Source organism: Vulpes lagopus, chromosome 21 (assembly GCF_018345385.1).
Source record: "Vulpes lagopus strain Blue_001 chromosome 21, ASM1834538v1, whole genome shotgun sequence".
NCBI classification, from domain to species: Eukaryota; Metazoa; Chordata; class Mammalia; order Carnivora; family Canidae; genus Vulpes; species Vulpes lagopus.
This window is the reverse complement of record NC_054844.1, coordinates 18,107,205-18,134,102: the sequence shown is the minus strand read 5'-3', so window position 1 is coordinate 18,134,102 and position 26,898 is coordinate 18,107,205. Positions and strand designations below refer to the sequence as shown.

At 37.2% G+C, this 26,898-nt stretch overlaps 1 protein-coding gene across 3 annotated transcripts in view; it reads right to left on the bottom strand.

Annotated features, from left to right (window-relative positions):
- Window positions 1-5,145: 5,145 nt before the first annotated feature.
- The window catches only part of AEBP2 (AE binding protein 2), an 87,427-nt gene continuing 65,674 nt past the window's right edge, over window positions 5,146-26,898 (bottom strand). The window contains exons 8-9 of one of the 3 annotated variants that reach the window (XM_041736139.1): window positions 26,793-26,819; window positions 5,146-5,742 (exon numbers count right to left, since the gene is read on the bottom strand). In XM_041736139.1, coding sequence (XP_041592073.1) covers window positions 5,661-5,742; window positions 26,793-26,819 — 109 coding nt within the window. In that variant the 3' untranslated portion in view covers window positions 5,146-5,660. Of the gene's footprint in view, window positions 5,743-22,439; window positions 22,602-22,633; window positions 26,246-26,792; window positions 26,820-26,898 lie in introns of those variants that run through there. The other 2 variants (XM_041736140.1, XM_041736142.1) reach the window with 2 other exon arrangements.

The window sequence follows — 26,898 nt, the reverse complement described above, 5'->3', positions numbered from 1 at the left end:
TGACATCTCCTCGTGGCTAACAAAGAGGAAAATAACTGCTGTTGTCTTTTGACCTTATCCAACTTTTACTAATATTCCCCTGAAAGACAAGTTATATATACATTATACCTGCAGAGGCTACATTCCAAGATCCCAGGGAATGCCTGAAGTTGTGGATAGCACCGAACTCTACATATACCATGTTTTGTCCTATACATATGTATCTATGATCTAGTTTAATTACTAGTTAGGCAAAGCAAGAGATTAACAACAGTGATCAGGGGCACCTGGGTGGCTCAGTGGTTGAGTGTCTGCCTTTGGCTCAGGTCATGATCTCTGGGTCCTGGAATGGAGCCCTGCATCGGGGCTCCTACTCAGTGGGGAGCCTGCTTCTCCCTCTCCCTCTGCCTGCTGCTCCCCCTGCTTGTGCTCTCTCTCTCTCTGTCAAATAAATAAATAAAATCTTTTAAAAATCATTTATAACTGCATCGAAAACATGAAATACTTAGGGATAATTTTTTTTAGCTTTTATTTATTTTTGTATATTTTTTATTGGAGTTTGACTTGCCAACATATAGTACAACACCCAGTGCTCATTCCAACAAGTGCCCCCCACCCCAGTGCCCGCCAGCCAGCCACCCCAACCTCCCCGCCCACCGCCCCCCTTCTACTATCCTTAGGGATAAATTTAAACATATACATAACTTAGCCAAAGAAAACCATAAAATACAACCAAAAGAAATTTCTTAAAAAGAGAGAGAAAGATGTTGTATGTATCAGTAAGAAGCCAATATTGTTAACTGGTTAATATTGATCTACAGATTCAAGACTATCCCAATCAAAATCATAGCAAGTCTGTTTAAACTAACAAGTTTGTTCTCAAGCAAACTAACTCTCTCTTTCTCTAAAATGTATATGGAAATACAAAACAAACAAACAAACAAAACAAAACACACACAAAAATAAGAATAGCCAAAAACAATCTTGAAAAAGAGGAACAAAGTTGAAAGACTTCCACCACCTGATTTCAAAATTTACTCTAAAGTTACTGTGATCAAGAGAATGAGGTATTGGAATAGGGATAAACAATAAAATCAATATGATAGAACAGAGTACAGTAATAAATTCACTCATACAAGATCAATTGATCTTTGACAAAGGGGTCAAGGCAATCCAATGGAGGAAAATAGTGTCTTCAACAATTGATGCTAGAACAATTGGGTATTAAATAGAAAAAAATGAACTCAGGCTTCATGCTATACACAAAACTTAACTTGAAATGGCACGCATGTCAAATGTAAATGTAAAAGCTAAAACTATAAAACTTTAGAAAAAAAATAGGAAAAAATCTTTAATACCCTGAGGTAGGCAAAAATATTTTTGACGAGGACACAAAACGCAAACCATTAAAAAAAAAAAAAAGAGCAAATACATTGGATTTCAAAAAGTTAAAAACTCATTTTTCAAAAGATATTATAAAAAAAAAGAAATTGCATTACATATATATATCCACCTGACCAAAAAGAAAGTGTGTCTAAGATATATAGTAAACTCTTACAAGATAATAATTAAGAAACAGACAAAAAAGCTAATTTAAAAATAAGCAAAAACTTTGAACACAAACCTTAAAGAAGCATACAAGTGGCTACTACATATATGAAAAGATGCTCAATATCATTCGTCATCAGGGAAGTACAAAATAAAAGTGCAAAGATAATACAACACTACACACTAGACACCAGTTAAAATGGTTAAATTAAAAATGCAAACAAGGGGCAGCCTGGATGGCTCAGTGGTTTAGCACCTGCCTTCAGCCCAGGGCGTGATCCTGGAGACCCAGAATCAAGTCCCACATTGGCTCCAGGCGTGAAGCCTGCTTCTCCCTCTGCCTCTGCCTCCCTCTCTCTCTCTCTCTCTCTCTCTCTCTCTCTCTGCCTCTCATGAATAAATAAATAAAATCTTTAAAAAAAAAAAAAAGAAAAGAAAACTTCTTGGGATGATGGAAACATTCTGCACCCAGGCCTAGATCTTGGTTTCTAAGTATTCTCTCCTTTAAAAGGAAGCAGAGCTCCTTAGAAAAATGCTCAGGGAAAGTGCAAAGTGAACAAAGAAAGTATAAGTTGAGTCTTGAACAATTCCTTGTGCCAGAAAGGAAGTACTTACCAAATGGGGACATGTCAAAAAAGAAAGAGAGGAGACAGAAGAATGCCAACAAATAAATATATAAAGATGACAGAAATAGAGAACTATCATTTTGTAACTACCATAGTCATAAGTGACTCAGGCTATAATTATGAATGGATATTAAAACCACTGGATTGGGCAGCCCTGGTGGCCCAGCAGTTTAGCGCCGCCTTCAGCCCAGGTTGTGATCTTGGAGACCCGGGATCAAGTCCCATGTTGGGCTTCCTGCGTGGAGCCTGCTTCTCCCTCTGCCTGTGTCTCTGCCTCTCTCTCTGTGTCTCTCATGAATAAATAAATAAAATCTTAAAAAAAAAAAAAAACACTGGATAAAAAACGGATGGAAAACAGAATTTAAAGAAACACAGCAGACAACAGCTTGCCGAATGATTAACATCAATAATAACTGGACAAACTGCTATCATGTACTTCCTTGTATATCACATTGAAATGGCCAAAACATCACCTATGTATTACTGTACGTATTGCTGTAGGTAAATGCTGCTGCTGAATCTAAAGAAAGCTACTGGACAAATCTAAATTGAGGGGTATTCTATAAAATAACTGGCCTGGACACTTCAAAACCTGTCAGTGTCATGAAAGACAAAAAGTAGTAATAATAATAATAATAATAATTAAGCTACCAAACTATACTGTCTAGCCTAAAGGGGATTTAAAGAGACATAACAAGGGGTGCCTGGGTGGCTCAGTCAGGCACCAAACTCTTGATTTCAGCTCAGGTCATGTTCTCAAGGTTGTGGGATCAAGCCCTGTGTCAGGCTCCACTCCATACTTGGAGCAGAGTCTACTTGGGTTTCTCTCTTTCCCTCTCCCTCTGCCACTCCTTCTGTTTGTGTGTGTGTTCTCTCTCAATTATCAAATAAATAAATAAATAAATAAATAAATAAATAAATAAATCTTTAAAAATAAATAAACAAAAATAAAGAGCCATAACAAGTAAATGTACTGCTTGCTTCCTGGTTGGGTCCTTCTTTTATAACAGAAGATATGGAGGGCAAATCTACAAATTAAAAGAAACTTTAATTTGTAATAGCTATAAATGTCCCTAGGACAACTGGAGGAAATTGAACAGGATTAGATAATATTGTTGCACTAATATTAAACTTCTTGAATGTAATTAATTTATCTTCTTAGGAGATACAGTCTGAAATATTTAGGGGTGATGCCTACAAATAGCACTCAAATAGCTCAGCAAAATTTATGTATATGAAACCAGGGTAGAACAGAGAAGCAAGTGGGACAAAATGAAAAAAAAAAAAAAAGTGAAGAAAAAAACAAAACTTCATTGTGAGAAACAAAAGAACATTTAAATAAATGAAAAAGATACAACATGTCCCTGGGTAGGAAAATTCACTATTGTCAAGATGTGAATCCTGCACAAATTAACATATTTATTTCAGTTCCAACTAAAATACTAATGGGGGGATGCTTGGATGGCTCAGTGGGTGATCCTTCAGTTCAGGGTGTGATCCAGGGGTCCTGAGATCGAGTCTCGCATCAGGCTCCCCACGGGGAACCCACTTCTCCCTCTGCCTATGTCTCTGCCTCTCTCTCTGTCTCTCATGAATAAATAAATAAAATGTTTAATTAAAAAAACCAATGGATTTTTTTCATAGTAAAAATACTGTATTTCTCTATTAATTTGAAATGTCACTTTTCTTATATAATATTTTCTATATGATAAAAGTGGCACTTCAGTGAAGAATTTAAGTTTATAATTTAAATAGTACTGGGTAACTGTCAAAAGCAGGGGACAAGAGGTGGACCCCAGCTTCAAAATATATATTTTAAAAATATCAATTGCATTACAGAGTGAAAAAAATTTTTTTAGACTTTATTTATTTGTGTATTTATTTATGTATGTATTTTAGAGCACACAAGCAGGAGGAAAAGCAGATGGGGAGGAAGAGGGAGAGAGAATCTGAAGCAGAGTCCACACTGAGCACAGAACCCATCTGGAGGCTCAATGCCAAAACCAAGACTCAGACGCTTTACCTGACTGAGCTACCAGGTGCCTCCAGAGTCAAAAAATTTTAAAGCCATTTCTTCAACAAAAAATAAGGGGAGGAAGGAAACAGAAGATATGGAGGGCAAATCTACAGATTAAAAGAAACTTTAATTTGTAACAAACAAAAGCAATGTATGGATCTTACTAGATTCCTAATTTCAAACTTTTGAAAATAATTATAATTAGGAAAATGACACTGAATGATGGATATTAGGATTCTTTACCTAAATTCTTTACTTGTGATAATGGTCTTGTGGTTATGTGTTAAAAAAATGAAACCCTTATGGGCAGCCCAGGTGGCTCAGCAGTTTAGCACCACCTTCAGCCCAGGGCCTGATCCTGGAGACCCTGGATTGAGTCCCACATCGGGCTCCCTGCTTCTCCCTCTGCCTGTGTCTCTGCCTCTCTCTCTCTCTCTCTCTCTCTCTCTGGGTCTCTCCTGAATAAATAAAATCTTAAAAAAAAAAAAAAAGAAAAAGAAACCCTTATCTTTTAGAGATACAACCCTAAATATCAACAGATTAAATGATATTCAGATTCTGAAATTTGCTTCAAAATGTCCCAAGAGGGTCTGGAAGCAGACATATATAGAATAAGATTGGCCACATATAGATATATACTAAAGCTGAGTGATGGGTACCACAGATTCACTATGCTTCTCTCCGTACTCTTAAATATGCTTGAAATTTTACATAATTTTTTTTCAAAATGAAACCAAGAAATAACCTATAGTAAACAACTTACTGATATCGGATGGGAAAGCACTTTCTACATGTTAACAAGAAAAGACCCATGATGAAAAAGATAGAGATTTGATTTAAAATCTGCATAAAAATAACAAAAGTTAGATAAACATTTCCTGCAGCATACAAGAGAAAAGGATGAATATTCTTACATAGATGAATAATAAAATAAGAATTACAACTGATCAATAAGCACAATAATATACCCAAGCTTTATTGAAGTAAAATAAATATAAATTAAAGCAATGAGCTGCCCTTTATACTTTTTTTTTTATTTTAATGATAATATTCAGGATGGGAAGGGTATTTAAAAAACAATGCTACATACCATTTCTAGAATGCAAATAACAAAAAACACCAAAACTAAAATATGTCATCTACTCTTTGAGAAAATAATTCCCATTATAAGAATTTAATTTAGGGAAGTAACCAAATACATACTCAAAGTTTTCAGTTCGAAGATGTTTCATGGAAGTAGTATTTATACTGGTGAGACACTGAAACTAAAATAACAACAGGGGACCTGCACACACTAACAATACTAAGAGCTCATTGATGTGAAGGTGCTCAACAGATCCATGATCCTTTATTAACCTAATGTGGAAAAAGAAAATCTGTGTAGATACATCTAAACATCCTCATAAATTGATATCTAATATATTAACAAAACATGATTAGGGGGTGCCTGGGTGGCTCAGTCAGTTAAGCATCCGACTCTTGATTTCAGCTCAGGTCATGATCTCAGGGTCCTTAGATTGAGCCCCGTGTTGCACTCTATGTGGAGCATGGAGCTTGCTTAAGATTCTCTCCCTAAAAAAAATAAATAAATAATAAATAAATTAAATAAATAAATAAAAAGATTCTCTATCTCTCTGTCCCTCCCTCTTTTTTAAATTTAATTTTAGACATGATTAGATTATGAATTTTTGCTTATTTTTGTCTGTGTTTCCTAAATTCTCTACATTGAATATGTTACTTTCATATTTAGAAATTTTCAAGAAAATTACTTCATACTTTGGAAAATGTACTTGATTGGCTAGGAATTATTCTAGTTTTTTGTTCTTTTACCAAGGGGCTCAAATAAAAAGAAATATAGGGCAGCCCCAGTGGCTCAGTGGTTTTGGTGCCACTTTCAGCCCAGGGTATGATCCTAGAGACCCTGGATCGAGTCCCACGTTGGGCTCCCTGCATGGAGCCTGCTTCTCCCTCTGCCTGTGTCTCTGCCTCTCTCTCCCCCCATGTCTATCATGAATAAATAAATAAATAATCTTAAAAAAATAGAGGATACTCCTTTACACATTACTTTTTAGGAACTACTTAAAAAAAAACAAGAAATACCTATGTCAGACTATGAAATTCTTCAAAGAGGAAAGATCAAATTGCAAACCTTACCAGAAATGAATTCATTTTCCTGCCTCCTTCTGACCCAGCTGAGTTTTAAATAAGCCTGATAATATCTTACTTTAAATAGACTTCAGCTGGGGCACCTGGGTGGCTCAGTTAAGCATCCGACTTGATTTCAGCTCAGACCATGATCACAGGGTTATGAGATGGGGTCCTCCCTCAGGCTCAGTGCTGAGCATGGAGTCTGCTTAAGATTTTCTTTCCCTCTGCCCCTCCTGTCCTGCTCACACTCTCTCTCTTTCTCAAAAAAAAAAAAAAAAGAAAAGAAAAAAAATGTATATACTTCAGTTATAACACACATTAGTTGTTCAGTATTACAGATTACAAAATTATTTTTCTTAAAGATTTTATTTATTTATTCATGATTCATGATAGACACAGAGAGAGAGGGGCAGAGACACAGGCAGAGGGAGAAGCAGGCTCCATGCAGGGAGCCCGATGTGGGACTCGATCCCAGGACTCCAGGATCACTCCTTGAGCTGAAGGCAAACACTTAACCAATGAGCCACTCAGGTGCCCCAGATTACAAAATTCTTATTAACAGAAAGAAAGACTCCCACCACATGCACGCATGTGCTCTCTCTCTCTCTCTCTCTCTCTCTCTCAAATATATAAATCTTTTAAAAAATTAGTAATGCCTCATACTTTAAGCAAAATATGCAGAATAACAACCACTATTTTCAATTTTCATCATGAATTTACATAAAGGGCAAAAAATTGCTTCTTAAAAAGTTGATTTGAGGAAGTCTTCTATACTCCTTCAATAACAATTTATTAAACATCTTTTAAAATATAAAACATTATGCTAGAAACTGAAAAAGACAGATAAATATAACACAAGTCAGCAATAATAACATTAGCATATTAGCATATTTATGACTTTGGCCTTCTGACTTTGTTGACAATTTTATGATTGTGTCACTGAAGAATGTTCTGGATCAATGGATTCATTAAACTCCCACATGAAGAGGGCCACCTGGATGGCTCAGTGGTTGAGCATCTGCCTTCTGCCCAGAGTGTAATCCTGGAAGTCCCAGGATCAAGTCCTGCATTGGGCTCCCTGCTTAGAGCCTGCTTCTCCCTCTGCCTATGTCTCTGCCTCTCTCTCCGTGTCTCTCATGAATAAATAAATAAAATCTTATTTAAAAAAAAAAAAAGAACCTCACGTATAAAGTGAGTAATGCTCAAAGACAATCACTGCACCAGAAGGAAACTTCCATTCTTTCCCTTCCTAGCCCCTTATGTACTATCGTGCTAGTCACTGACCCATCAGTACAAACAGAAGGAGACAGACACCAGAGGGGTTAACTGATGGCGCTCAGTCACAAAGCTGACAGGAATTAGCAGTTACAACTATCTTCGGGCTCACTCCCCATCATTCACATTCACTGAAGGGTCTGCACTTGCCTCAAAGCGTAGTCTTGATCTCCACTGCTACTCTTCATGATCATTCTGATTCCAAAGTGCATGTAAGGGATTAGCGGCACACTCTAGCCTCTCAGTTACCCAACTTTCTCACATCCAGGGATCACATCTTCACTCTCACCTCAATCACCCACTCTCAGAGTGATTGGTTGGATATTTAATGTAGCAATTGATGGATCGGGAGCAAGGTCCTAATTTCAAGCATCCCTCTGACGAAACTCCTGCCTTTCCAGTTCATTTCCACTAGAGGCAATGAGTCCAATAGTTCTCCAACCTCACCAAAACCTATGATCTCTGGATTTTTCACTCCCTACTCAAATTGGATTCCATAGACTACATATTTTCTTAGGAATCTCCTCCTCCATCCTACCTGCCTAATAAAATCCAAGTTCAAGTTAAAACCAACCCTCCACTAATTCCATACCTGTACCCACATAGCTCTCCTTGGCTGGAAAATGTACACAATAATGGGATCTGCTCTCACTTCAAAGTTAGGATGACAAACCCCATGTTATTTCAGTGCTATCTAGCATTTCTATTACATTTCCTTATTTCATTCACTCTTCCAGATAATTTTCAGACCTTGACTTCTCTTCCTGGAAGAGAGAAGAATGGAAAACATCCAACTGCCTACTCACTACTGGCACTTAGATGTCTAACAAAGTTAACCAAACTCAATTTCTCCACCGAAACTCATTCTTGTTAAGTCTTCCCCAACTGTTTACTCAGTTGCTCAAATAGCCTTAGAGTCACCCCTACACACACACACACACACACACACACACACACACACACTCTCTCTCTCTCTCTCTCTCTCTCTCTCTCTCTCTTCATCTCATGCCCCTTCTTGCCAACCTCTGTTGAAGCCATCATTTCTTTCCTCAACTCATACAAAACCCCCAGTAGCTCTCCCTGCTTCCACTCTTGTGTGAATAATACACTTTGGGGACACCTGGGTGGCTCAGTGGCTTAGCACCTACCTTCAGCCCAGGACGTGATCCTGGAGTCCTGGGATCGAGTCCCACATCGGGCTCCCTGCATGGAGCCTGCTTCTCCCTCTGCCTATGTCTCTGCCTCTCTACCTCTCTCTGTGTCTCTCATAAATAAATAAATAAAAATCTTTAAACACACACACACACTTTGTTTCCCATGAAGCAACCAGTAATCCTTTTAAAGTTAAGTCCTATCACTTTATTCGCCTGCTCAACACCCTCCAGTGACTCTGGTCATATTGAGAATAAAACTCACAGCACTCTCTAATGGCTTATGAGGCCCTAAATTAACAGTTAGCAAACTAGGGCCAATGTGAAAAATCTGGCCGATGGCATGTTTTTGTTAAAAAAAGGCTTTTCTGGAATACACCCAGGCCCATTTGTGTATGTAACACCTTTGGCTGCTTTTCTGCTACAAGGTCAAATATTAGCAGCTATGACAGAGACCTGAAAGCACCCAAATATCTTTAAGAAAAAAGTCTGATGTGCCTCTGGCCTCCCTTCACTCGCTATGTTCCTGCCACACTGGCCGGCTCTCCCCACACAGCTGGCCAAGCCCACTCTCACTACAGCCCTGGGTACATACAGCCTCTGCCCAGAACATGCTTCTCCCACATGTGCCATGTTAGGCCTCTCTGCTCAAACATCACTGCTGTAAAGAGAACTCCCCTGACAGTGCTGATGAAAACAGCACCCTACCTTTCTAGCTCCTCCTTCAGGTTTACTTGTCTTCATGGCCCTCATCATTGGCCTCATATATGTTATTGTCTTATACCTTACTTCCCCATAGAATATTAAGTTCCATGAGGGCAGATTTTCTGTTCTATTCATTCCGGTATCCCCAGAACACTGCACATAGTAGGAATTCAGTAAGTACTGAACAACTGGATTTTCTTGATCCTCATTTGATACTTCCTTTTTGCTCATTTGATTCTCTATTCTTTGAGTTCCTCTACTTTGACTAGATTGTAGAAGAAAAAGAAAACTCATTTAAAAAATCATAAAATCATAAAAATGAGACTACTGTACTTTAATTTTGCCCAAGAATGCTTAATGTAAAATGATATAATTTACATAACACACAAACTAAAAATATATCCCTGACCCTTCTATATACTTAACTCTCTTGTACGGTAATGATACCAAAGCAATGGATAAATCGATAGCAGATTACTATTTATTTCTAACTATTTGAACTTCTGGTTTCTATTCTGGCATGTAAGGAGTTTGGAAGTCATCACTCTGTCCTAACAAGTAAAAAAGCTGAATTGTAAATCAACAACTCTTCTTAGATCCATCAGAGAAGTGAGATCACAGAAGCCACTGCTCCCAAAAATGTAGAGATAGACCTGTAGACAGAATCACAACTTAAGTGGAGCAGAAACCTCCAAGGGAACGAGTACTGGGGTAGAAAAATCTAAACCATAATTGGCAAATTGCTAAGGCTCAGCGTGGACAAGTCTGAGAGATAAAAACTCCAAGGGGACCCGGTCTTAGGGAAGCCCCTCCCACAGTTTTCTAAGTTTTACCTCCAGGAGTTCTAACAGATTCTCAGAGTGAAAACAGAGAAAAGTCCTCTCCTGCTGTTGGCAGGAGGAGGGGGAAAGTAGACATTTTGAAATATACCCAAAGCATTTTTCAATTCTTCCTTTATTTATTTTTTTTAAAGATTTTTATTTATTTATTCATGAGAGACACAGAGAGAGAGAGAGAGAGGCAGAGACACAGGCAGAGGAAGAAGCAGGCTCCATGCAGGGAGCCCGACGTGGGACTTGATCCATCTCCAGGATCAGGCTGTGGGCTGAAGGCAGCGCTAAACCACTGAACCACTTAGGCTGTCCTCAATTCTTCTTTTAAAAGAAAAATATTAAAAAAAAAAAAAAGAAAGAAAAGAAAAGAAAAATGTTTTTTTTTATTTGAGAAAGGAGACAGCAGAGCAGTGAGGAGGGGTAGAGGGAGAAGCAGACCCCCTGTGGAGCAGGGAGCCCAAAATAGAGCACGATCCTAGGCCCTAAGATCCTAACCTGAGCCAAAGACAGACACTTTACCGACTGAACCACTCAGGCACCCCAGCAGTGTTCAATTCTTAACAAGACCTGTCCTCAAGGGAAATTATTTTACCAGAGCCGAAACGTACAAAGTTTTACAAGAACCTAACTGATCTGGGAGACGTCTTCCAGGTGGGATAAGGTCAATACCCAACTCCAGCCTCCTCCAGCCTTCCTGCCCCACCTGAGGAAGGAGAAACACGAAGTACTTGTGAAGGTCATAGCCTAGGGCACATGTCACCTAAGCTTTGGTCTATAACACACTCCCCCCTTCCCTGCATACCTCACTACCATGTTGCTGATGCCTATTCACCACAGTTCTTTGTACCAGGCACATCATGTCCAGCTTTCAACAATTACATGGACACTAAAAGGCAAAAAGCACATCTTAAAGAGACAGAACAAGCATCAGAACCAGACTCATCAGATACAGAAAGCATGCTGGAATTATTTGATTGGGAAATCTAAAAAAGTAATACATATTAATATGCTAATGAAAAAAGTAGACAACATTCAAGAAGACATGGGTAATGTAAGAGGAGATGGAAATTAACAGAATCAAAAAGAAATGCTAGAAATCAAAAACACTATAAAAGAAATGCTGAGAGACTTTGATGGGCTCATTAGCAGACTGGACACAGTTGAGGAAAGCATCTGTGAGCTTGGGGATATATCAATAGAAATTTCCAAAAGTGAAATGTAAAGGAAAAAAGAAAAGATAAAGGGAATAGAATTTCCAAGGACTGTGAGACAACTACAAAGGCATAGTATACATGTAATGGGAATACAAGAAGAGAGAGAAAAAAACAGAAGAAATATATGAGGCAATGGAGACTGAGAATTTCCTAACATTAATGTCAGACAGCAAAGCACAGATACAGGCAACTCAAAGGACAAGTAGGATAAATGCCCAAAAAATTTATAGCCAGGCATATCATCATATTCAAACTGTGGAAAATCAAAGATAAAGGAATGCTCTGGAGAGAAGCCAGGTACAAAAGAATACGTTCACTATAGAGGAGCAAGGATAAGAGTAACATTAGACATTTCCTCAGAAGCCACACAATTAAGGAAAGTAGAATGAAATATTTTAAGTGTTGAGAGAAAAAAACAATATTAAAAGTATTGGGGGAAACAAAAAGCTAGAATTCTATATAATCTCAAATTATCCTTCAAAAGTGAAGGAGACAAATACCATATGATTTCACTTGAGATGTGAAATCTAAAAAACAAAATAAATGAACAAAATAGAAACAGACTCCTAGATACAGAGAACAATCTGGTTGCCAGAAGGGAAGGTGGGGTGGGATGGGCAAAATAGAGGGAAGGGATTAAGAAGTACAAACTTCTAATTTTTTTTTTTTTTGATAGTCACAGAAAGAGAGAGAGAGAGAGAGAGAGGCAGAGACACAGGCAGAGGGAGAAGCAGGCTCCATGCACCGGGAGCCTGGTGTGGGATTCGATCCCGGGTCTCCAGGATCGCGCCCTGGGCCAAAGGCAAGCGCCAAACCACTGCGCCACCCAGGGATCCCCAAACTTCTAGTTATAAAGTAAGTGACAGGGGTGCAACGTCCAGCAAAGAGAATGCAGTTTAACAATATGGTAACACTTTTGTGTGGTGACATACAGTGGCTAGATTTATCATGGTGATCACTTCATAATGTATACATTTATGTTGAAGCACAGTGTCATATACCTGATACTAATATAATATAATATGTCAACTACACTTCAATTTAAAAAAAAAAAAAAACAGGGGCCCCTGAGTGGCTCAGTGGCTGAGCATCTTTGGCTCAGGTCATGATCCCGGGATCCTGGGATCAAGTCCTACATCAGGTTCCACACAGGAAGCCTGCTTCTCCCTCTGCCTGTCTCTCTGCCTTTCTCTGTGTGTCTCTCACAAATAAATAAAATCTTTTAAAAAAATAAAGTTGAAATGCCTTCTCAGACAAACAAAACTTGAGGGAATTTGTGGGCAGTAATGTGCTTTGCAAGAAATATTAAAAGTTATTCAAGAGGCACCTGGCTGGCTCAGGTGATTGAGTGTGTGACTCTTGATCTTGGGGTTGTGAGTCTGAGCTGCACAGTGGGTGCAGAGCTTAACGTAAAAATAAATAACATACTAGGAAAAAAAAGTTTCTTCAGAGAAAGAAATGATATCGATCAGAAACTCAGATCTGCATAAAGGAAGAACATTAGAGAAGAAATAACTGAAGAAAAAATACTTCCACTGTTTTTTTTTTTTTAACCATTTTTGGCTTGTTATATATCATGAATTAAAAGTAACTTCAAAAAATGTTTTTAAGTAATTTCAATCCTTAGGCGATCAGAGTTGCATTAGTAAGTGGAAATAGTTTAGAAGCAGACAAGAAGACAAGGAGAACTTGGTTAAGATTTCCTTGACACCAATTTTTTTTTTCTGAGATGCTTATTTAAGGCTTTTAATAGAGCTTTGACAAATACACTCAAATAATTAACCACTTATCAAAAAGGCATAGTAATGGGGCACCTGGGTGGCTCAGTCAGTTAAGCACCCAACTCTTGATTTCGGCTCCGGTCATGATCTCAGGGTCATGAGACTGCATGTCAGGCTCCATGCTGAGCATGGAACCTGCTTAACAGTCTCTCTCTCGAGACATCTGGGTGGCCCAATGGTTGAGCATCTGCCTTTGGCTCAGGGTGTGATCCTGGACTCCTGGGATCGAGTCCCACATCAGGCTCCCTGCATGGAGCCTGCTTTTCCCTCTGCCTGTGTCTCTGCCTCTCTCTCTCTGTGTCTCTCATGAATAAATAAATACAATCTTTAAAAAAAAAAAAGGGGGATAGGGCAGCACCTGGGTGGCTCAGTCAGTTAGGCAGTTGACCCTTGACTCTTGATTTTGGCTCAGGTCATGATCTCTTGGTTTCAAAATGGAGCCCCAAGTCAGGCTCAGAGCTGGGCTTGGAGCCTACATAAGATTCTCTCTCCCTCTCCTCCCACCCCTCCTCCCCCCACCCGCCACCTCCCCTGCCGCTCACACACAAGCACACCAACTCTCTCTCTCTCTAAAAATAAATAAATAGATAGTAAGTAAAACATTAGGGGAACTAAAAGGGTAAAGAACAAATGATTAATTTTCTATTTTCTCCAAGGGATGGATGAAATGATCCTAGAAGTGCATTTTAAAAGTACTTCAACCTCCAATCTTCATAATATGGCATCTAGGTTGACTCTCTGGCCCATATTCCCAGTCACAGGAAATGCCTACTACACATATCTTTGTTGCTCACTATGATTCACTTCTGTATTTTCCTTTTCCCATTTTTTTTTCCTAGCAAAGATGATAAAATTTGAACTGATATTAACTAAATCTGCTTTGAATTTCTGACTCATGTTCAAATTTCCTTATAAACTATAAATATCAACTACCTTCTCTGTACTAAATATTGTCCTCTATTTTAGGAAATATTCTCTATGTTGCTAAATTCCTAAGTGATTTGCACAATGTCAAAAATAAGTCATAATGCTGAAGGCAAGAAACAATTTTTGGCTCTGTCCCATGGTAATGAGGCTATATTTTTCCCTATTTGGAAATACAACTAGGTAGGACTTGTCTGCCTATGGACATACCATAAGGAAAAGACCACTTAAAAAAATGTAATTTGTTTTAGAGAGAGAGAGTATGCACAGGGATGGAGATGAGCACAGGAGAGAGAGAGAGAGAATCTCAAGCAGACTCCCCACTGAGCATGAAGCCCAATAAGGGGCTCAATCTCACAATCTGAGATCACAACTTGAGCCTAAGTCAAGAGTCGGACATTCAACCAACTGAGCACCCTGCCTTCCCCAAGGCAAGGCCACTTTTAAGTGCTTTAAGGACATTTTTGATGTTTTACCTCTCACATAGATAAAATGAGCAATGTACTATACTGTATTACTATATTATTTTTTACATCCCATTTTAAAATGATAAATGACCAGCTTTTCATGTGTCTGTTGGTCATGTGTGTGTGTGTGTGTCTTTGGAAAATTTTCAAATTTTTGAATTTGAAATGGAATGTTATAATCAGATTATCAACTTGAAATTCAAAAATTCAATTTGAAATTCAAAAATTTCAAATGTTTGAATCTGAAATGGAACGTTATAATCAGGTCATCACAGAGCTAAAAAGGATACTTGTTCTAGCCCCTTACCTCACTCCAAAACAAGTCTGAATTTATTTGATAGTTCAATTACAACCTGATTTTAACTTTCCCGGTAATGAATTCTATTATTTTCAAATGTTGGAAAATTAATTTTCAGTAAAATTTAAACATGTCTGAAAATTATTATTTACTCCTTTTCTCATTTTCCACTCTGGAAAAGAAGGCAGAGCAGCAGCCTTTGGACTAGTCTTCCCATCGCCACCCCACCAGGCCCAGCCTCTCATCGACTACTAAGCATGGTGGCCAAAACAAATCTTAGGTTGTCTTCCTACAACCTTAAATTGCTCCCATCGATCTTTCACATAAAGCCCAAACTGTGACACATGGAGATAAGGTCCTCACCAGGAGATCCTCCCTACCTCTGCAGACTTCCCACCCACCACCCCCGACTCTCGACACCAGGCCGTTCCTTGCTGTGGCACATGCAGATCCTCCGCTGTTACACCACTCCATCTCCCCCTCCATTCTCCAACAATAAGTCAGTCATAATTTTTAAAAGGTAACTCTGAATGCTCCTCTGAGGGGAGCCAGCTCTGATGCTCCAGGACTGGCCAAATGCTCTCTGTGCTTCCACAACACTCCAGGCATAGCTCCAACACGGCACTTCATACCATACAGAAATTAGGTTACTGCCATCTTCCTACTCTAAAGTCTTCAAAATATAAACAGAAAATATTAACTTTTGTTCAAAGTAGTATGTGTTGGATATTATTTACACAATTATACTAAACTCTTTATCCCCTTCGAACATGTCATTTCCTCTGGCAAATTTCAAATTTTTCTAAGTCCAGTTTGAAAGTCATTTTCTCTGGGATAGCGTTCACAAATTTTTCAAGAAATTTCTCCAAATATTCACTATCTATGGGATCTTGGAAACCTCTTTTAACCTCTCTGCACCTGTTTCCTCCACCATAAAATGGAGTAATACCAACTTTACAGAGTTATTGTAAGGATTAAAGGAGTTAGGGCAGCCTGGGTGGCTCAGCGGTTTAGTGCCGCCTTCAGCCCAGGGCCTGATCCTGGAGACCTGGGATCGAGTCCCACATCAGGCTCCCTGCACGGAGCCTGCTTCTCCCTCTGCCTGTGTCTCTGCTGTGCTCTCATTAATAAAATAAAAAATTAAAAAAAAAAAAGGATTAAAGGAGTTAATGTATCTGAAGAACTCAGTACAGAGTCTGGGACTTGGTGTTTGAGAAATGTTCACTATTCCTATTACTCCAAGTAGTAGTGCCAATGCCTACTTAACCCATATTATTAAGTAAAAGATTTAAGATGATTCGCTTAACTGCAAATGATATAAGGGGTTAATATCCAAAATATATAAAAATCTCATACAACTAAAAAAATAATAATCCAATTTAAAAATGGCAGATGGGAGCACCTGGGTGGCTCAGTTGGTTAAGCATCTGCCTTCAGCTCAGGTCATTATCCCTGGTCCCTGGATTGAGCACTGCATTGGGCTCCCTGTTCAGCAGGGAGTCTACTTCTTCCTCTCCCTCTGCCCCTCTCCCTACTCGTGCTCTCACTTGCTCACTCTCTCAAATAGATAAGATCTTTAAAAAAAAAAAAAAAAAAAAATATATATATATATATATATTATGAATGGCAGAGGACCTGAATAGAAGTTTTTCCAAAGACACACACACATGACCAACAGACATATGAAAAACTGCTCATTTATCACTAATCATCAGGGAAATGCACATCAAAACCATCATGCAGTATACCACCCCTCATCAGTTGCAATGCCTACTATCAAAAAGATAGTAACAAGTTTGGTGAAGATTTGGAGAAAAGGGAACCTTTGTGCATTGTTGGTGGGAATGCAAAGTGGTGCAGCTACTGTGGAAAACGTTATGGAGGTTCCTCAAAAAATTAAAAATAGAAATACCGTATGACCCAGTAATTCCATTGCTAGGTATTTAAACCAAGGAAAACAAAACCACTAACTCAAAAAGATATATGCATCTCTGTGTTTATTGTTTATTTACAATAGCCAAGATATAGAAACAACTTAAGTGTCCATCAGTAGAAAAATGAAGCTGTGGTGTGTATGGGCACATATCTTTAGTATATATACTTATATGTAAAAATACGGAATATAAAAAAAAAATACGGAATATTACTCAGCCATTCATGTTGTTGGACCAAGGGACTTTATTACACTAAGTGAAATAAGTTAGAGAAAGACAAAAGTCACAGGGATGAAAAAGTACAACATAGAGAATATAGCATTATATAATGTACAGAATTGCTGAACCATTATGTTGTGTACCTAAAACTAGTGTAACATTGTATGTCAACTAAAAATTGAAATTTTTTGAAAAATCTCTGGCTGAAATGCAAAATAAAAAATAAAACATCCCGGAGCACATCTGTGGCTCTATCAGTTGAGCGTCCAACTATTGACTTCAGTTCAGGTCGTGATTTTGGGGTGGTGGGATCAAGTCCCAAAGTCTAGCTCCACACTCAGTGGGGAGTCTGCTTCTCTCCCCCCTCTAAAATAAATAGATAAATCTTTAGAAAAATAAAAATAAAAATAAAATAGGGGCGCCTGGGCAGCTCAGTGAGCTTAGTGTCTGCCTTCTGCTCAGGTTGTGATCCTGGAGTTCTGGAATCCAAGCCCTGATTCGGGCTCGGGGGGGCGTTTGCTTCTCCTTCTCCCTCTGCCTGTCCCCCCCAACTTGTGCTCACACTCTCTCTAAATAAATAAGTAAAATCATAAAAAAATAAAGGAGCACCTGAGTGGCTCAGTGTTTGAGCCTCTGCCTTTGGCTCAGGTTATGATCCCGGAGTCCTGGGATTGAGTCCCACATCGGGCTCCCTGCAAGAAGTCTGCTTCTCCCTCTGGCTATGTCTCTGCCTCTCTCTGTGTGTCTCTCATGTATAAATAAATAAAACATTTAAAAATAAAATGAACCATTCCCATGTTGGTTTTTTTAAAAAGGACTCATTTGTTTGGTACATAGAATGTAAAAGATAAGCAAGCAGTTGTTTTACTATACCTAAATTTCTTACCACAAGCAACTTGAGCCATTGATCATTCTTTTACCACCATTTGGCAGCTGAAAAGCGTATCAAATAGTATGTTTCTCGGGACATCTGGGTGGCTCAGTGGTTGAGCGTCTGCCTTTGGCTCAGGGTGTGATCCTGGAGTGCCAGGATCGAGTCCCACATCGGGCTCCCTGCATGGAGCCTGCTTCTCCCTCTGCTTGTGTCTCTGCCTCTCTCTCTCTTTCTGCCTCTCATGAATAAATAAATAAAATCTTTATTAAAAAATAGTATGTTTCTACTAGGTCTTAGGTTGAATCACTGTAGCCTGATGCTTGCTCAAGTGTCCAGGGTCCTGCTCTTGCTCAAGCTCTCAAGGAATTGATAAACCCTTTATTGGATGTGTGTTACTTCACCTAGATTTCAAAGAAAGTATGTAAATTGCATTCACTGGTCTTCTACCTTTAATCATTTCCACTATAAATTCCTCTAACTCGGGGCACCTGGGTAGCTCAGTTGGTAAAGCGTCCCACTCTTGGTTTCAGCTCAGGTCACGATCTCAGGGTCCTGAGATAGAGCCCTGTGTCAGGCTCATCACTCAGTATGGAGTCTGCTTGTCCTTCTCCCTCTACTCCAACCCCTGCATGCTCTCTCTCTCTCATAAATAAGATCTTTTCCAAAAAATAGCAAAATAATAAAATTCCTCTAACTCCTAACACCTCTGCTTTGGATATCTAATAAGCACCCCAATATAAGCCATTCAAAGCTTAACTCAACTCTCCCCACACCCTGTTCATATTGCAGTCTTTCCCATGGCTACTGAGATTGGTAGTTCTATCTGACCAGTATTTCACACCAAAAAAAACTTGGGAGTCATTCTTAACTACATCTGAACTCTCAGGAAATCTACCTTCAAATGAATTTCCAAGTTCTGCCTTCTTACTACCATGCATTCTGGTTGCAGATTGTATATATGGTCTTTATCTTAAATGCTCTTCCAGCCTCTGCCTTTGCCCCCTTTTAGTCAGTTCTTCAGTCATTAGAATGACCCTTTAAAAACAATTCAGAACATAACTTTTCTCTGCTTTAATCGCTCCAATGGCTTCCCATGTCCTCAAAGATAAAATTACTTTTACATGTTTTGTTAAATGCAGCAACACCAATACCTGGAATCATGCTAGGACAATGTAAGAAACTAACGTCTATGGAAATAAGTGATCTTGACTCAAGGGTTTCCATACTTGCTGTTCTCTGCCAGGAATGCTCACCTCTCTGATACCTGTGTGACTTCCCACTCAGCTCCCTCCAGGCTTTGTCACCTACCGATAAGATCTTATGAACTACTCTACTTAAATTGCATCACAAATTCTCTATCCCTCCCTCCATTTTATTTCCCTTCACAGAACTCACAACCTCACCCTCTCTGTATTACTCATTTAAATATTGCCTGTCATCTCCTATTCATACACTTTTAAGTTCCATGAGATCAAGAGTATTTTGTATATTGCTGAATCCCTAGGATCCAGGGCAGTGCCTTGCACTTTGCAGATGCTCTACGATTCTGCATTCCATTAATATTAAAATTGAAAGCTAACAGTTAACTTCAGGACATCCTAAGTACAACAAATTTCTTTGCTAGAAATACTTCCTCTAACATCTCCAGTATAATTACCTAAAAGACTTCCATCTTAAGTCACATAACTACCTTAAAAACTGACAATAAACTGATTAAAGATAACGGATTTTTAAAAACTGCCTTAAAAATATCTCTACACTGCCTAATCACATCCCAGAAGTCTTTTGTATTTAGTAAATCTGAAGTAATGATCAGAAATAATCATCCGATGTCAGAAGAGTTCAGATAATTTTGTGCCCCCACTTACCTACTTACAATACAAATAGAAAAATGTTCAGTATCAGTAGAGGCAGAAAATGTGTATATATTATTTATTGTTCCATTTCAAAACCATTATGCCGAGTGAAAGCCAAACACAGTAGAGTACATTCTGTATGATTCTATTTATTTAAATTTTAGAAAATGCAAACCAATCTACATTAAGAAATTATAGCTCAGTGGGTGCCTGGGCTGGGCTGTCGACAAGGACATACTACAGACAAGAATGAGGAAACTTATGGGCGGCAATGGAGATGTTCTATCTTAATTGTTGTTGATTTCATGGTGATGTGCATCTGTCAAAACTCACTTAATTGTACAATTAAAATTAGGGGCGCCTGGCTGGCTCAGTGGATTAAACGTCTGCCTTTGACTCAGGTCATGATCCTGGGTTCCTGGCAGGGAGTCTGCTTCTCCCTCTCCCTGCCTGCTCCTCCCCCTGCTTGTGCTCTCAAATATAAATGAATGAATGAATGAATGAATGATTAGGAAGATAAAATACTTAATATGACGAAAATGAAAATATTATTTTTGTGAATACACATACTGGAGAGCTCTTTATTCCCCAAGAATAATCAGAAAGATGAAGGAACATACACGGAGATTTCTTTCAATGACAAGAAAAGATCCTATCTAGAGTGGCTTTAAAGGGATATGTAGATATATGGGTATCTAGGTGGGTTAGTTGGTTAAGCCTCAGACTCTTATTTCAGCTCAAGGTCATGATCTCAGGGTCCTAGGATCTCAAGCCCCATGCCAGGCATCATGCTCAGCAGGGAGTCCACTTGTATCCCTCTCTCTTTGCCCCTCCTGCCACTCGTTTGCCTGCTCTACAATAAAATCTTTATATAAAAAAAGTTTTATTTATTTATTCATGAGACACACACAGAGAGGCAGAGACACAGGCAGAGGGAGAAGTAGGCTCCCTGCAGGGAGCCCAATGTGGGACTCATCCCAGATCCCGGGATCACGCCCTGGGCTGAAGTCAGACGCTCAACTGCTGGGCCATCCAGGTGTCCCTAAAACAAAATCTTTAAAAGGTGGGGTGGGGGGAGAGATAAGAAGATGCAAAGATTAAGACTCTACTTTCAAACCATGCTCATCAAAACAAGGACTATACAAATCCTATCAAGTAATAGCAGTATGCCACTTACAAACAAAAAAACAAGCACAAGTTCAACAGGTTCAATTTCCCCAAAACCACAAAATCAGTTTTCAGTTGAAAGAAGAATCAAACCCAGGCAATTCTTTTAACTCACTTTTCCATCTTTGACTAAAATGTAAAGGTTGATAATATCTAAGTATTGGAATTAGTGCAGGGAAAAAAGCATTCACATCCAACTGATGGGAGTTTGTGTTGGTAGCACCTTTTCAGGAAAACATTTTGCAATACCAAAACTTTAAAATAAGACACAACTCACAAGGTCAGCTGACAGTCCCTCCCAGGAGACTACAGTATAGAAATCTTCCCAACTAGTTTTTTTTTTTTTAAGATTTTATTTATTTATCCATGAGACACGGGGGGTTGGGGGGGGGGCAGAGACACAGGCAGAGGGAGAAGCAGGCTCCATGCAGGGAGCCTGATGTGGGACTCGATCCTGGGTCTCCAGGATCACACCCTGGGCGGAAGGCAGGAGCCAAACTGCTGAGCCATCCAGGGATCCTATTATGAGGTTTTAAAAAGTTATTCAGGTATTAAGATAATCAATTAGGCTCTAATTTATGAAATTCAACAAGATACAACCTAGGAATCTTCTGACCTACTCCTCTGCAATGCTTGATGATGTTTATACTAAACTATCTACACTGGGCCCAGCTATCAAGAGTAACTGCTCATGTTTTACGATTATTCCCTTGCTTCATACTCTCCAAAAAATTTTTTTCTAAAAGGTAAAGGCCCAAAATGTAATAATCATATGCAAGACCTATTAGGAATAAATGAATTCCTGAAATGGTTTTAATAGGAACATATAAATCCTTGGCAGTTTCTTAATAAATTCATAAGATTTGTAACACATAGGTTTTTCTCTAGCAGAGGCATATAAATATTGAAAAGGAAAATAGGTCCTTTGGGGGACAATGCCCTGGGACCTTGACAAAATACTTAAATATCAAATACTGGGTAACTCCTTCAAAATAGTGTTACTATTTAAAAATGTTACTCATATCATAAATATGATTGAGGTCTCAAAAAAAAAAAAAAAAAAAAAAAGGTAGTCCTACCAAAAACTAAATTGAGCCTCTTTTAAATAAAATTCAATAAACCAGAAATGGTTACAACTGAATACGTAAAAATATAACATCAATAATCCCTTACAATGAAAACATTTAGACAAACTATAGTTCCTTTTGTAGGTTTGTAAAATAAAGGTAAACATTATCACAGTGTGGTGTAAAGCAAAGTTGCTTCAACCCTACTAGTATTTTATGGACATAACTCTCCAAAATATATTCCTGTAACAAGTACTCACCTATAATGGTCTTTCAACAAATAGACTATTTTACAGACTATTTTGTGCCATATGTCATGCTAGGGATTTGGCTATAGCAGAAAGGCTGAAAACAACTTTACAGTAGTATTACAATGTACATTTATTTCCTCTCTCACATTGTTTGGTATGGTGAAAATAATACTGACCTAGAAAAAAATGTGGGTTGCAATTCCTGCTGTAGCCACTTACAACTCCTTTTTAATTTTCAGAGTAAGAGAACCATAATACCATGCAAATCTGATTAAGAAAATAAATTGGACTAATGTAAATATTTTAAATTTTTTTAATTAAAAATACAGCATTTCATTACATTTTTAAGGCTCTGAGGCTCATAAGCATTAGAAATTACAAAATACTCTAGCCTAAGAAGAACTCTGTAGACCCTTATTTAGTAAAGCTGTTGGGATGCCTGGTTGGCTCTGTCAGTTAAGCGTCCAACTCTTGGTTTCAGCTCAGGTCGTGATCAGAGTCATGAGATCAAGCCCCATAGAGCCTATTTCAGACTCTCTCTTCCGCCTCCTACTCCTACCCTCCTCAAATAAATAAGTAAATCTTAAAAATAATAATTAATGACAATAAACCTGTAGTGCTGGAATTAGAAAATCCTCCACCAGGTCACAAATTCTTTAAGAATTAAAAAAAGAAAAATAAGTATGCAATTTTCTAACAGATTTTATACTTTTAAGAAATAGTCTTTACATTTTGTACAAGAGTATCTTTTTCATTTTCAAAACATACTGTTAGCTCTCCCAAAAAATTGAACATTCAGGGTGCCTGGCTAGCTCAGTTAGTGGAGCATGAAACCCTTGATCACACGACTGTAAGTTCAAGCTCCACATTGGGTATAGAGATTACTTAAAAAATATGTTTTTCAAACTGAGAATCTGCCATAACTAGGAATTTGTGTTTGCCTTTTAAAGAATGATGTGAAGGTATTAAATACTTTAAAAAATTAAGTATATAGGAAGTCCCCACTATTTTACAGACTTCAACCACATTTACCCATTTTAAATTTTATCTGAATATCTATTTGTTACTTATATATTATTAAAACAAGAATTCACATAGCAAACAACAAAAAATGTTTTAAATAATTATGGCAAATTCTATCCTTTTAAAAGGACTTGTATATTTAAAACATTTTATTAAGGTGTGAAAGGGAAAAAAGTTTTACAGGCAAAAATTTACTGACATGATTATCAATGCTTTTAATCAGAGTAAAACAAATCTTAAAATATGCTTTAACAGTTACTGTTCCTCTTAATTTCTTTTCATCTGAAATTCAGAAGTAATGTGTATTCACTTTAGGGAAGATTTAGATAGGAAAAAATTTATTAGAAAAATAAACAACTTTAAGTTTTACAGTATTTTCCACTTCCAAAATTCTTATATAAAGCAGATGTGCCTTATGGTTTAAACATAATCTTATTTACAAAATCCCATTTAGTCCTAAGGATACATAAACACAAATGGTGAAATGTTGGTAACTATTAAGTAGTTCAATATAAAAAATTTTTTCAAACCACCATTTGTTGCAGATACCTAATATGACAATATGTACTGAAAAGTATAAATGATTTTCACTGAAATTTACTGTACTGGCTTATTGTCAAAATTCAACACTATCAGATTAAAATGTACGTTAAAATTTGTGTAACCTAGGTTTATTTTTCCAAAATTTTTATCAACTATATTAGGAACTAGCAAATTTTCTTCCTTAAAAGGTCAGAGAGTAAATATTTTAAGTTTGCAGGCCTTAAGATCTTACTACACAACCATGCCACTACAGGGAGAAAGCAGTCCCAGACAACGCATACATGAATGGATACTCCTGTGGGCTGCAGTTTGCCTGCTACTGAACTACACCATGGATGCTGAATAAGAGACTGATAAATTCAGGTGCCATATTACAAATAAGCCATATACGGAGGTTAGGAGGAACAGTATAAATGGTAAACATCACTATATGAACTATTTTTAGTTAGAATTTTCACACTTATTTCCCAATTTTAATTGCATGTGTATACATGTATATATACAAGTTATAAAACTATTTCATCTCAATTCCATATACTTTTTGGTGTGTTAATATATCAGACCAAAGTCAGATAAGCAGCAAAGTACCACAAGTGACCCAGCACTCAGAAGCTAGTTAATCAATAACCATGAAGTTTGGTTTTGACATCTAAATATTTCCAAACAATGAAAACACTAATTTATTTGCTGTGCCCTTAAAGAAAATATGAGATGTATATTTCAGAAGCCGTTTTAAAATTTAATTGAATTGTTACAATTTTGAAGCTAAATGTGATTTGCTTTGTTTTATTAGAAAAAATACTCAGGCAAGGTCTACAATCATCGGTCAATTAAGAATGACTTACAAGAACATGAGGCAATAAAATAAAAAATACAGGTACAAACTATATATCTGAAACACTTCTATTTGGCAATTTTATAACAAATCAAAATTTTAAAAGAACAAAGGAGATCGCAGATTACTTCGTAGATACAGAATAAAGCAATTGATGAAGTGCTTAAGCAAAAGAAAACAAAAAAAAAGTAAAACACACTGCTTTTCTTTACTTTTTAAAAATAAAATCACATTTGCTACAGATCAAATGGATAATACCCTTATTAAACAACCATTCCAGAATGTCTTATAGTAGCAGTGCTTTTATTTGCACTTCATTTAATTTTATATGACTCATTTCATGTATATAGCTCTTTACCCCACTGTTAACGAATAAAGTCTCCCATAATTTTTATTATTTTTAAAATTTTTTAAAGTAAATGAGAAATGATTTATGTATCATGGAACCTTTCCCATTTTGGAACCAAAGGCTTAATTCTATATTTTTGTCTATTCTTTTCTTTAAAAAATTTAGTGTAAAAATTGCTGGTTTTTATATCACTGTAGTAAAGTGAAAACTCCTCAATCAGGAGTATTTTCTGCAGTTTGACTGCATATAACCACATATACTTTACAATATGTCCTTCCAACAGTAAGGAAATAATTGATTTCACGGTCACTGTCAGAAATGAGTGCCATAATTCTATTATGGGTATAGGTCCTCCCTCAAAGACTTTCTGGAAGGATGTTCAATGTGTTTTGTTCTTATAGATATTAACAGTAGTACATAGTCCCTTAAGTCTGCAAAGACATTTATTGTTAAAGAAGGTGCTTTATTAACAATTCCTCTGGCAGCACTAGTGAATTACAATATCCTTCAATATTATTTCTACCCATAATATATACATTTAACTTTCATGCCTCTAGAAAAACATCTACAGTACATTTCATAATATAAAAATATATTACAAATCTGCTGAATTATTTACAAGCAATGTTCTATTATCTCTATGCAACATTTGTTTAATACAATACTAACAAGTTACACATATTTCCATTTCTGTAAGTTAAAAAAAATCCATATGGCTTCTTGCTTACCAAGCAAGAAAGTGATTTATTTTCCTTTTCAAAACCAACTTTGGTGCATAAAGGATTCAGTTTGAAGATATTTAAAAAAAAAAAAAGTACAATTTTTCTTACGTTAAGAAAAAACAACTCAGAAACCAAATGCTTTCCTCAGGAAAAAAAAAAATTAGAGGCTTATATAGGTTAAAATGAAAATATGAGGATTATTCAAATAATTTGAAATAGAGGTTTTTCAAAAACCGTTAACAGATTAGTTATATAGGTAAATATTAACATACTGTACTCCATGAGAAAACCCTAGTCCTGAAAAGGGAGCCACCAGACATACTGCAACACTCTTTAACAGAAATTTTCAGCCCTAATTCGATAGACGAATTTTTAGTTGATTGCAAATGTCGTTCACTGTTTGCTTAAATACAAATTGAACACTTTTCTTATCAGAGTTCTGCAAAAGAACACAAATGGCAACCAATCACATCTATTTATCATAATTGAAAGGTAAATTATCTCTTGATAATTTTCATTGTCTAAATATTTCCTAATATGACTTCAAATCAATAGACACTGTCAAGACAAATATCCTTACAGTGCTTTAGGTATTTTTAAGGGCACATGTTGTAATTGTTTTCTTTCCAATATAAACTACTATAATCACTAAAGGGGGAAAAAAAGCAGCTTAAAGCAGCAAGCATGCAAAAGCCTTTAAGAAGCTGTTTCACTAAGTTGCCAGAAGAGTGTTTGCTCAGTCTCCCACAGTACCATTCCATGAAAATGTGGATATACAGTAATATATTAATATATTCCACAGAAGAGCCTACTTCATTCACAGAATGTTTACACTAAGCATAAATATTATTCTAAATACTGGATTTAAGAAAAAAAAAAGGAAGGGGGTTGACTCTAATGTGCAACTTTTACTAAACCCATTGTCAGTGACTAAGACTGCAGGTGTCCCCGCTTGTTTGCTTTTTATGTATTTATTTATTTTTTACCTCTTCAACCTCTTCTGCGGCATTGTTCTAGAAAAAGAAAAAAAGGAATATTCTTTTATTCAACTGAATAAAAAACACGTTATTTCAAGAGACATTAAAAGCATTA